Genomic DNA, 13,751 nt, shown 5'->3' on the forward strand with positions numbered 1-13,751 from the left:
CCTGTGAAACTATCTCTATTCCCTCGGCAATGCCATTAAGATCATCAGAGGATCGGGTATTTTTCAGAGTCATGTCAGGAGTCAGTGTGCCCTCATTATAAGATCTGACGAACTTGAAGTCACTAGTGCGCGAGCCCGTGGTCAGGTACGCGTCATAATTGTAAGTGCTGCGGAGAGTTCCCGCGCCCTCCACCTCTGCGTAATTTGGAGGGAGATAGGCGCTGGGAATGGCTACAGCTCCATCAAACAACAGTCTGGGCTTTCTCCTGCGACAAAACCTCACGGCCAGGATTATGATGATGAAGGTCAGGAAGAAAGTGGAAACGGACACCAGCGCGATGATCAAATAAAACGTCAGTTTGGAGCTGCTCTCGTCATGAGACATGTCTTTCAGTTCTGGAACTTCAGCCAAGTTATCTGATATGAGTAAATACAACGCGCACGTGGCTGAGAGAGAGGGCTGTCCGTTATCTCTCACGGACACAATAAGGTTCTGTTTCATGCTGTCAGGTTCAGAAATGTCCCGCTGCGTCCTGATCTCCCCGCTGTGGACACCGATAGTGAAAAGTCCCGGATCAGTCGCTTTAATAATGTGATACGAGAGCCACGCGTTCTGTCCAGAATCCGCGTCCACGGCGATCACCTTGGAGACCAGGGAGCGCGCCTGCGCAGCTTTGGGAACCATCTCGGTCATGAAGGAGTTTCCTTCCGGAGAGGGGTATAATATCTGAGGAGAGTTGTCATTCTCATCCGATATGAAGACACTCACGGTCACGTTACTGCTCAGAGGAGGAGAACCGTTGTCTCTGGCTAACACGAGCACTTTGAAACTCTTCAACTGTTCGTAATCAAACGACCTCACGGCATGAATGACCCCGGTGTCTCCGTTAATGGATAGAAAGGAGGACACCGGTGCGCCATTGACATCAGAGGACAACAGAGAATAAACTACAGTGCCATTCTGTCTCCAGTCCGGGTCTGTAGCTGATACTGAACAAATAGAGGAGCCCGGTTTGTTATTTTCTTGCACATGAGCTCTGTAATTCTGCTCCTCAAATACAGGTGGATTATCATTCACGTCAGCTACAGTCAAGTGAATATTCTTAGTGGAAGATAAAGGCGGAGAGCCCTCATCAGTAGCAGTGATTGTAATATTATAATCAGAGAGCAGCTCGCGGTCTAATTCACCTGTGGTCACCAGAGAATAGTAGTTTTTGATTGAAGGAACGAGTTTAAATGGGACGTTTTGCTGAATAGAGCAGCGCACCTGTCCGTTATTCTCAGAGTCTCTGTCCTGAACATTAATGATGCCAACCTCTGTACCGGGTAACGCGTTCTCGGGAACGGGGCTATTTAGTGATTTAATAACTATAATGGGGGAATTATCATTAATGTCAGATACTTCAATAGCAACTGTTGCATATGATACCATGCCAAGTCCATCGGTGGCTTGTATTGATAGCTCAAACGAGGATTCATCCTCATAGTCAAGAGACCCTATTAAAGTTATTCTTCCATTACTTTGGTCGAGAGAAAAAACTGTCATGTCATTTTCTGAAATATGCCCAAATTCATACATGACTTCCCCGTATTGTCCCTCGTCAGCATCAGTAGCGCTCACTGTCACCACTACAGTATCTACAGGAGAATTTTCAGGCAGACTGACTTTATAGACGGCCTGACTAAAGACTGGAGCATTATCATTAGCATCCAGCACAGTGACGTGTATGGCTACAGTCCCTGATCTCGGTGGAGTCCCGCCGTCTACCGCAGTGAATATTAAAGTCACCTCTTTCTGATGCTCACGATCTAATTGCTTTTGTAGTACTAACTCGCCGTAAAATTTCCCAGTTGTTTTTGCATTAACAGCTAAATCAAAATATTCATTTCGCGCTAAATTGTAATTTTGAACCGAATTAGTTCCTATGTCTGCATCATGGGCCTCCTCCAATACAAAACGAGCACCTTTTACAGCCGATTCGCTGATCTCGAGTTTAATCAAGTCCTTTTTAAACAAAGGAGAATTGTCATTTATATCTTTAACATTAATGTTGACACGACGAGATTCAAGAGGATTTTCCAGCACGAGCTCCTGTTTAATAACGCATGGAGCTTTCTTTCCACAAATCTCTTCTCTGTCGATTCTCTCCGCTACGGTCAGTTCTCCAGTATTCAGATTAATGTCACAGTATCGTTTTCTGTTACCTTCAGTATCAATGCGAGCCTTACGAGATGACAGTCTGTTCACATCGAGTCCGAGATCCTTTGCTATATTTCCAATCACAGATCCGCGTTTCATCTCCTCCGGGAAAGAATAGCTCACGTCTCCATAAGCGGTGTGCGCCATCAGCACGAAGAACAAAAGGCCAAACATCTCAACAGCACCGCAGAACGTTTAAAATGCTTCAGATATTAACCAGAAATTAAATCCAGCAATACAACACTTGACATGTAAAAGAAAACACAAATATAAAACTCAATGTAGAATAATAGAAAGAAGGACAGCATTAGCAGCAATCAGTCTCCGTCGATGATTTTCTGTAACAAGACGAGACTGAAACCCTGTATGACATCAGAAGCAGGGTGGAGAGATGTTGAAGACACACATTGTTTTGCAGGTGAACAGCGACACTATGAGTAAAAAGAAGTTACTGCATAACATCAATTTCTATGACAGTATAAGGTGTCGGTTTTTTTTTTTTTTTTGAAAAACAAGAGCTGGCAGCAACATTCCCCGACGAGTGGAAGATAAACACGACCACAAAGTTTTAGTAAGCCATCTCTCCACCCCAACCAAAAAAAAAAAAAAAAAAAAAAAAAAGGCGGGATAGAGAGATAGGAGCTACATTATATAGTAGCAAAACTCCAAACATCAAGTGTAATTTGCAGCACCATGGACAGCACCATGGAAACCCTGCTATTTCTAACCAGACTAAAAGAGTGCTTTAAAAGTTTCTGACAGACAAAACTGCTTTTATAAGCCACATTTCACATAACAAAGACGTTGATGAGGAAAATCCCTAATGTTAAGCATTTGTGTTTTACAAATATGGTGTATGTGTCATTACTGTGTGTGCTGTCAATAGACCAAACGGGCTGCTGGGAGTTGTAGTTTTTGTTGTGTGTTCTGTCCAACTTCATGTGTTCCTCCCTGTCCTAATGTATAGGTGATGGGACCTACCAGCTGCTCCTCATCAATGGCAAGAGGAGCCAGTATTTAAGCAGAACTAGAGAGAGCCAGTGAGAGATTTGTTCTCCCAAGAGCCTGAGAGTGTTGAGACGCTGCCAGTCCCAGAGTGTTGCACTTTATGGTGTGCCTTGAGCTTAAATGTGGTGTTATGGCTGTAGTGTGCAGCTTTATGTGTTAAACTTAAACTTAAAATCAAACTTAACTGTGTTGTGGCTGTAGTGCACAGCTTTGAGTTATGTGTCCGCTATTGAATGTTGAAACAGTAAGGAGACGGGTGCCATTTTCTTTTGTTCTCATCTTTTCCTGTTTTTTTTTGTTAGTTAGGAAGTAAGGTTAGAGTGCTGTTGTTTATTTGTATTTATTTTTGCAGGTTAATTAGATTTCCTTATACCAAGTAGTGATCTGTTGTTTGTTGTTTTGGCCTTACTCGCTCCTGAAGAACACGCTTCTTTTCTCTTCTTCTTCTTTTTTTTTGCTGGAATTGTTTGTTTAGAGTTCTTTTTTGTCACTGTATTTATTGTAAATAAATTTAATTGGAAATAGTACTTTGTGTACTGAGTGCGGGGACTGAGAACAGTTCAGACCTTCTCTTTGTCACTGCTAACCTATTCTTTAAAAACGTTACTTCCCTTTTGCCACTAGAAATTTAATTGGGAACGTAATACCTAAACTGCTTCAAAAAATGATATCATTTTGTAGCATTACAAAATGCATAATCCATACACAGATATACTGATGTTACAGAAAAAGTTAAAATGGGCTTAAAAAAATAAAAAAAGATTAGCCAACAGAACAAGACATATCAGATTCCTTTCTTTAAAAATATACAACTTTAAGTCCTTTGAATCTAAAATATTAGTTAAATATGACATGTTGTAGTTGAATTTATTTCCATAAAGGATTCAAAAGCTATTTTATGACAGATAGCAGTATATACCTTATTAAGAGCATCGCCATGACGGGTATGAAAGCAAGACTGTGAGGGATAGACATACCGTGTTTTCAATGGCATCCTCTGGAAAAAGCTATGAAGCTGAGATCACTTATTTTCCACAGCTCATGTTGTCTGGAGTTTTGTCTATTTTAGTTTCTTGAAAAAAAAAAAAAAAAGCTACTTCTCAGACTTTAAAGTAAACCTCAAAATCTTCAAGAGCTTATTGTAAGTGAAAGCAATCTATTCAAATATAAATATTTATTCAGTCTGTAAGCGCAGAGCATATATTTTTAAAACACCAACTTCCTGCGCCATAGTTGAAAATAATCACTTCCACACTGAGTCCCTCAAAATCTCAAGAACACAGATTTAACCATGTCAGAATCTACGTGTAAAAGAGAACTCAAATTTCTGAACATGGTCCATGCATAAACTCTCATAGGGCTGACATAATGTCAAAATATGAATAAAACACTTTTATTATAAATTAGTTATTTCACAATATCAAAAGGCCTGACACAACCAAACATTCTCAGAGGATGTGAAAAGAGAACAAGCTCAATTTCTATAACATCTACTCGTAAAAGACACGACTGTATACAGACCTACATCATATAAGAGCAACACCTCACCAGCAACAGACACTGCCTGTACAGCACCATGGACAGTAAACAGAAATATGCCATTCCTACTAAACGTATTATCTCGGTGAACTGGTGTTTAAAAATCATAAATTAAGAATTTAAAGACCTTTAAAAACAATTATTAACAATTATTTCACATAACAGACAACATTAGGAATGCAAGACCGTAAATTAAAAAATATATAGAGAGAACATTGTCAATGATCCACATTGCGTGGGATCACATTGAATGCTTTTATCCAGGGCACCATAATAATTTCCATGTAATTGATCGTTACCATTTCTGAAACCCTGTTTAATAAAAACAAAGTAAATAACGAATTATATTCAAGGAAAATGTGCCTCCACAAGATAAAAAAGCAACGATCAGATTCAACAGTAATTTGCACAATATGGCCATTGTTTACAAAGATCCAAAACAAAATGCTTGTCCAATCTATCACAATTTGCGTGTGCACGATGTGAGCCTCTTGTGGGTGATGTATTATAAAATAATCGCATGAACAGATCAACGTGGGGAAATAAAGGTAAAAATAAGTTTTAAAGTAGCTACTTTTCAGATCTAAAACTGAGCATCAAAAATGTTCAAATCTACAAAAAGCACTTGAATGAGTCACGTAATCTGTTCAGCAAGATAACTTTTTTTTTACCAATGAAAGCACTCTGTAAACCCAATATATATGTATGACTTCGTTAATCCTACCTGAAACGAATCGTTGATTTCCGCATCAAGCCCTTCAAGATCATCCACAGCGGACTGAGTCTTTTTCAGAGTCAGGTCAGCAGTCAGTGTGCCCTCATTATAAGACCTGATGAACTTGAAATCACTAGTGCGCGAGCCCGTGGTCAGGTACGCGTCATAATTGTAAGTGCTGCGGAGAGTTCCCGCGCCCTCCACCTCTGCGTAATTTGGAGGGAGATAGGCGCTGGGAATGGCTACAGCTCCATCAAACAACAGTCTGGGCTTTCTCCTGCGACAAAACCTCACGGCCAGGATGATGATGATGAAGGTCAGGAAGAAAGTGGAAACGGACACCAGCGCGATGATCAAATAAAACGTCAGTTTGGAGCTGCTCTCGTCATGAGACATGTCTTTCAGTTCTGGAACTTCAGCCAAGTTATCTGATATGAGTAAGTACAACGCGCACGTGGCTGAGAGAGAGGGCTGTCCGTTATCTCTCACGGACACAATAAGGTTCTGTTTCATGCTGTCAGATTCAGAAATGTCCCGCTGCGTCCTGATCTCCCCGCTGTGGACACCGATAGTGAAAAGTCCCGGATCAGTCGCTTTAATAATGTGATACGAGAGCCACGCGTTCTGTCCAGAATCCGCGTCCACGGCGATCACCTTGGAGACCAGGGAGCGCGCCTGCGCAGCTTTGGGAACCATCTCGGTCATGAAGGAGTTTCCTTCCGGAGAGGGGTATAATATCTGAGGGGAGTTGTCATTCTCATCCGATATGAAGACACTCACGGTCACGTTACTGCTCAGAGGAGGAGAACCGTTGTCTCTGGCTAACACGAGCACTTGGAAACTCTTCATCTGTTCGTAATCAAACGACCTCACGGCATGAATGACCCCGGTGTCTCCGTTAATGGATAGAAAGGAGGACACCGGTGCGCCATTGACATCAGAGGACAACAGAGAATAAACTACAGTGCCATTCTGTCTCCAGTCCGGGTCTGTAGCTGATACTGAACAAATAGAGGAGCCCGGTTTGTTATTTTCTTGCACATGAGCTCTGTAATTCTGCTCCTCAAATACAGGTGGATTATCATTCACGTCAGCCACAGTCAAGTGAATATTCTTAGTGGAAGATAAAGGCGGAGAGCCCTCATCAGTAGCAGTGATTGTAATATTATAATCAGAGAGCAGCTCGCGGTCTAATTCACCTGTGGTCACCAGAGAATAGTAATTTTTGATTGAAGGTACGAGTTTAAATGGGACGTTTTGCTGAATGGAGCAGCGCACCTGTCCGTTATTCTCAGAGTCTCTGTCCTGAACATTAATGATGCCAACCTCTGTACCGGGTAACGCGTTCTCGGGAACGGGGCTACTTAGTGATTTAATAACTATAATGGGGGAATTATCATTAATGTCAGATACTTCAATAGCAACTGTTGCATATGATACCATGCCAAGTCCATCGGTGGCTTGAATTGGTAGCTCAAACGAGGATTCATCCTCATAGTCAAGAGACCCAATTAAAGTTATTCTTCCATTATTTTGGTCGAGAGAAAAAACTATCACGTCATTTTCTGAAATATGCCCAAATTCATATGTCACTTCCCCATTTTGTCCCTCGTCAGCATCAGTAGCGCTCACTGTCACCACTACAGTATCTACAGGAGAATTTTCAGGCAGACTGACTTTATAGACGGCCTGACTAAAGACTGGAGCATTATCATTAGCATCCAGCACAGTGACGTGTATGGCTACAGTCCCTGATCTCGGTGGAGTCCCGCCGTCTACCGCAGTGAGAATTAAAGTCACCTCTTTCTGCTGCTCACGATCAAGCTCTCTGTTAAGTACTAACTCACCATACGTTTTCCCTATTGTTTTTGCAGTAACAGCCAATTCAAAATATTTATTCTGCCCTAAATTATACGTTTGAACCGAATTAGTCCCTATGTCTGCATCATGAGCCTCCTCGAGCAAAAAATGAGCACCTTTTACAGCCGACTCTCTGATCTCAAGTTTTATAACATCTCTTTTAAACAAAGGGAAATTGTCATTTACATCTTGAACGTTTATGTTAATACGATGTGATTCAAGAGGATTTTCCAAAACCAGGTCTTGTTTAATAACGCATGAAGCTTTCTTTCCACAAAGCCCCTCTCTGTCAATTCTCTCCGCTACGGTCAGTTCTCCAGTATTCAGATTAATGTCACAGTATCGTTTTCTGTTACCTTCAGTATCAATACGAGCCTTTCGAGATGACAGTCTGTTCACATCGAGTCCGAGATCCTTTGCTATATTTCCAATCACAGATCCGCGTTTCATCTCCTCCGGGAAAGAATAGCTCACGTCTCCATAAGCGGTGTGCGCCATCAGCACGAAGAACAAAAGGCCAAACATCTCGCCAGCAAAGCAGAATGTTTAAAATGTTTCAGAAATTGTTCAGAAATTAAATCCAGATATACAAGTAACATGTAATAGAAACATAAGTGTACACATAAATCCAGTGTCTGAAATAGTCTTTCGATCACCGTCGACGATTTTCTATAACAAGACGAGCTTGAAACTGTGTATGACATCATAAACAGGGTGGAGAGATGTGTACTGAACACACACATGGTTTTGCAGGTAAACAGCGACACTCTGAGTTAAAAAGAAGAAACTACATAAAAATGATATATATTTTTGACAGGATTAAGTGTCGCGTCATATAAAGAACTCTGGTTATATACTTAAAATTGTTTAGCAAAACAAAAGCCAGCAGCAACATTTTCTGAAGAATGTGAGAGAAATATGACCACAGTATGTGTAGTATTAAAAAAAGAAAAGAAAAGAAAAGATGCAGCAGGATAGAGTTGTGTGAGGTATAATATATGAGAGGAAAGAGCAACACGCTCAAACACCAAGAGTAAACGCCAGTGCAGCACCACGGACAGCGACAGGGAAAACCAGCTCTATGCTATTTCCAAACAGACTAGGACATTTACAAAATTACACTTAATGGCATATTTCTGTCATCCGACTTTAATTCCATCTAAATACCATCAATACAAAAATGAGACATCGATGAGAGAAAACGTAAAACTACTTAAAATATTAACATTCATAGATCATATTACAAATAGCAGAATACACTGACACACAGTCTACTAATGATCCAAAAAATATTTAAAACTAATAATAAAAAAGCTAGAAAGAAAGATTATTCAAGAGTGAAGCAGGAATTAGATTTCTTCCCTCTAAAGATCACCAACAATCAACGTTTAACCTATTTAAATCCAAAACAGTGGCTAGTGGGGAAAAATACAACTACCTAAATAAGTAAAAAACACATCGATTTGTGAATCATACCTCATGATTTAAAACTGCCCACATGACCAAAAAAACAAATTAAATAAAAATACAATTTAAGACAACTTAACTCATGGTACATCTCTCATGTCAAAAAAATTCACTCATATATCTACAATAAAAGTACATGAAGACAAAAGATCTGTCAAGAACAGAGTCTGCTGCCAAAGAAAGCACTCAGTTCAGAACACAAATACATATAAAATCTGTAAATCAAACCATTGTTAAAAGAAAGACTGTGCTAGTAATACATAAAAACACGATACACTGTCCTGCACTCCAATAACTGTATTTCATACGCAAGTTAACGCCTCACAGGCTTTTTAAAAGTTTGTGTAATTAAGTCTACGTAAATGAAGCTGCTACAAATGTCATATTAAGAACACCATGATGAAAGTAGCCTAATGCAAAAGTTACAGAGTTATTTCTAAAAACTACTTACGTTACAGAGAAGGCAGAAAGAATTATAGAATTTAAAAGCAAATTAACATGAAAAAAGTTCAAACAAGTTCCGTTATTAAATTGTTTTAACTTTCTAAATAATTTGCAAATGTCGTTAATCCTTTCGATATCAAGGCCTCAGTCACCAATAAAAAATTGTAATGAAACATGATGATGATAATACACAGAGACAAGCCATATCGCATGAACTAAAACCGTGAATCAAGGAAAAAAGACGTCGTTATCAGAGAGCATGCTGACTCAGATAACAAACAAAAAAAGCTTCCAAAAGGACGAAGCAAGTTATTTGACTTTAGAAAGTTTAGAGGCAGGGAAAGAGAAAGGAGAACGACAAGAAAATAAATAAATAAATAAAATAAAAACGCCAATATGTAAAACATAGATTTGTGAATTAATTCGTGAATCATCTTGACTTACAATTGATAACTCATGACCAGAAAATCTAAAAAATATTTATAAACATACCAATTAATGTAGCTACTTTTCTGACATCAACTTCGCCCTCAGAAAATCTCCACGTGATCTTTTTAAGAGCCTGTTGAACTTTGAACGCAATTACACATTTAATATGGAAGTCCAGACCATTAAAACATAAATACTTTGTAAGTCCTACCTGAAACGAGTCGCTCATTTCTGCATCAAGTCCTTCGAGATCATCCACAGCGGACTGAGTCTTTTTCAGAGTCAGGTCAGCAGTCAGTGTGCCCTCATTATAAGATCTGATGAACTTGAAGTCACTAGTGCGCGAGCCCGTGGTCAGGTACGCGTCATAATTGTAAGTGCTGCGGAGAGTTCCCGCGCCCTCCACCTCTGCGTAATTTGGAGGGAGATAGGCGCTGGGAATGGCTACAGCTCCATCAAACAACAGTCTGGGCTTTCTCCTGCGACAAAACCTCACGGCCAGGATGATGATGATGAAGGTCAGGAAGAAAGTGGAAACGGACACCAGCGCGATGATCAAATAAAACGTCAGTTTGGAGCTGCTCTCGTCATGAGACATGTCTTTCAGTTCTGGAACTTCAGCCAAGTTATCTGATATGAGTAAATACAACGCGCACGTGGCTGAGAGAGAGGGCTGTCCGTTATCTCTCACGGACACAATAAGGTCCTGTTTCATGCTGTCAGATTCAGAAATGTCCCGCTGCGTCCTGATCTCCCCGCTGTGGACACCGATAGTGAAAAGTCCCGGATCAGTCGCTTTAATAATGTGATACGAGAGCCACGCGTTCTGTCCAGAATCCGCGTCCACGGCGATCACCTTGGAGACCAGGGAGCGCGCCTGCGCAGCTTTGGGAACCATCTCGGTCATGAAGGAGTTTCCCTCCGGAGAGGGGTATAATATCTGAGGGGAGTTGTCATTCTCATCCGATATGAAGACACTCACGGTCACGTTACTGCTCAGAGGAGGAGAACCGTTGTCTCTGGCTAACACGAGCACTTTGAAACTCTTCATCTGTTCGTAATCAAACGACCTCACGGCATGAATGACCCCGGTGTCTCCGTTAATGGATAGAAAGGAGGACACCGGTGCGCCATTGACATCAGAGGACAACAGAGAATAAACTACAGTGCCATTCTGTCTCCAGTCCGGGTCTGTAGCTGATACTGAACAAATAGAGGAGCCCGGTTTGTTATTTTCTTGCACATGAGCTCTGTAATTCTGCTCCTCAAATACAGGTGGATTATCATTCACGTCAGCTACAGTCAAGTGAATATTCTTAGTGGAAGATAAAGGCGGAGAGCCCTCATCAGTAGCAGTGATTGTAATATTATAATCAGAGAGCAGCTCGCGGTCTAATTCACCTGTGGTCACCAGAGAATAGTAATTTTTGATTGAAGGAACGAGTTTAAATGGGACGTTTTGCTGAATGGAGCAGCGCACCTGTCCGTTATTCTCAGAGTCTCTGTCCTGAACATTAATGATGCCAACCTCTGTACCGGGTAACGCGTTCTCGGGAACGGGACTATTCGGAGACTTATTAATGATAACCGGAGCATTGTCATTAACATCTGTAATCTCTATCATTACCATTGAATACGATGTTAAACCTGCAGCATCTTTAGCTAAAACACGCAACTCATATGCAGATTTCTCCTCATAATCTATTGTTCCGATAACAGTTATTTCTCCAGTGTTGCGATTTAACAAGAACAATCTCTTATCTTCCTCAGAAACATGACCAAATGCATACGATACCTTTCCATTTTGTCCCTCGTCGGCATCAGTAGCACTCACTGTCACCACTACAGTATCTACAGGAGAATTTTCAGGCAGACTGACTTTATAGACGGCCTGACTAAAGACTGGAGCATTATCATTAGCATCCAGCACAGTGACGTGTATGGCTACAGTCCCTGATCTCGGTGGAGTCCCGCCGTCTACCGCAGTGAGAATTAAAGTCACCTCTTTCTGCTGCTCACGATCAAGCTCTTTATTTAATACCAATTCACAGTATTTCCCTGCTAAATCGTTTGATTTGACATATAAAACGAAATGCTCATTGCTTTCCAAAATGTAAGACTGAACTGAATTCTTCCCTACATCCGGATCGTGCGCTTCCTCAAGTAAAAACCTTTCCCCTTTGTTCGCCGATTCCCTGATTTCCATTCTGATTACATCCTCGTCAAAATGTGGAGCGTTATCATTCATATCTTCAATGTGTAAACTAATTCGATGCAATTCTAAGGGACTCTCAAGCATAAGTTCTTGTTCCAGAACGCATGAAGCTTTCTTTCCACAAAGACTCTCCCTGTCGATTCTCTCCGCTACGGTCAGTTCTCCAGTATTCAGATTAATGTCACAGTATCGTTTTCTGTTACCTTCAGTATCAATGCGAGCCTTACGAAATGACAGTCTGTTCACATCGAGCCCGAGATCCTTTGCTATATTTCCAATCACAGATCCGCGTTTCATCTCCTCCGGGAAAGAATAGCTCACGTCTCCATAAGCGGTGTGCGCCATCATGACACAAAAGCAGAGCGAAAGCAGTAAAACAAATCCTGCGTTTATCTGCATTCTTAAAGAAACACAAAATATCTTCTATGTGGAAAAAAGTGAGACAAAGAAGACCAAAAATGTGCCAAAATGATAGGGAAAACCCATATGCAATTAATAAACGAGTCAAATATACCAAGTCGACTATTCCTCTCTTCTCTGCAGCAAACAGCCTCTTATAAATGAAAAAGTGGGTGGGAGGATATTATTTGTCTGTTCTACAAAGGTATACAGCGACGCCATGAGGCTGTATGGAAGAATGGTTGTAAGTCATTCTATTAAATTACGTACTATTTATATAACATTGTCTGCAGTTTATGGAGGATATACGAAGTAGTAATATGTATCATATTTATTGAGAGCTAGTGTATGCAGTAAGGCGGTCAGCAAGTACAGTTCTTTCGTTAAGCACCACGGACAGTAATATTAATGTGTTGAAATAGTTACTACAGAGAGATATTCAACAGAGACAGACATTTTAGCATAGTTTGAAATTCCATGACAGTGAATTGATATGACATTAACTTAAAGTTCTTATGAAATAACAGCAAATCCATATGCAAATAAAATGTGTCAAGAAAGAAAGGAAAAGGCTATGATACATGTGTGCAAAACACCACTAATGCTATACCAAGGCTGCATTTCATAAAAAACTAAACAAAACAAATCTATTAAACAAACAAGTAATCTCTGGACTTTGGAAAGATGCACATCAAAACATCAGACCGACAAGCACCTGCACTTGGTTAAAAGAGTATCTGTCACAATATCAAAATAAACAACTGAAGAGCTCATGTCAACAACAACAACAAAAGTTAAAAGCAACATTTGCATCCAATGATTTCAATGTCTAAATATCAACATTTTTGGCCCCACTTTATTTTAGGTGTCTTTAACTACTATGTACTAACATTTTAATAATTTGATACAATGCACTTATTGTGTACATACATGTTTTTACATTGCACTTAAATAATTTAAAATACCAGCAGCTGTAATTCATTTCTGTAATTACGTATATAATTGCACCGTTGAGCCTTCCTTTACAACTTAACCCATCCTTAAACCTACCCATACCACCAAAGCTGTCCCTATCCTTACCCGTATATCCCTCCTCAATAGCAGCAAAGTGTTTTGCAATGCAACATGAACACAAAAAGTACATTGTACTTTTTTATTTTATGTAAGTGTCACGGTGTGGTGTAGGTTGAAGAAGACAAAGAGGCCAATGGCTCCAATACATACGTTTTACTAATCACTCAGATAGGCACATACAGGCAGAAGGTTTACACACACCAAACTCAATGTAACTATGACTAAGAACGGACAAAGACTGACTGAACTGAAGGAACATAAATACTAACACTGATGAACACTGATTAACTGAACACAGGTGATGTAGATGATGATGATAATGATGAGCTAAATCCAGGTGATATAGATGAACTGAAAATGAAGACACGTGACAAGACGACAGGCAGACAAGTCCAAAACAA

General features: G+C 40.3%; 1 protein-coding gene across 10 annotated transcripts in view; it reads right to left on the bottom strand.

The window, feature by feature from the left end:
- Positions 1-13,751, bottom strand: part of LOC311095149 (protocadherin gamma-A11-like) — a gene marked incomplete at its 5' end in the record, with an annotated part of 169,103 nt that overhangs the window by 126,526 nt on the left and 28,826 nt on the right. Inside the window, one exon of one of the 10 annotated variants that reach the window (XM_084133545.1) lies at positions 9,874-12,222. The exons of 7 other annotated variants lie outside the window; for them this stretch is intronic. In XM_084133545.1, coding sequence (XP_083989671.1) covers positions 9,874-12,222 — 2,349 coding nt within the window. Of the gene's footprint in view, position 1; positions 4,378-5,471; positions 8,849-9,873; positions 12,223-13,751 lie in introns of those variants that run through there. 2 more of the 10 variants (XM_084133539.1, XM_084133544.1) reach the window with 2 other exon arrangements.

The sequence above is a fragment of the Abramis brama genome (assembly GCF_963993115.1).
Source record: "Abramis brama genome assembly, chromosome: 13".
NCBI lineage: Eukaryota > Metazoa > Chordata > Actinopteri > Cypriniformes > Leuciscidae > Abramis > Abramis brama.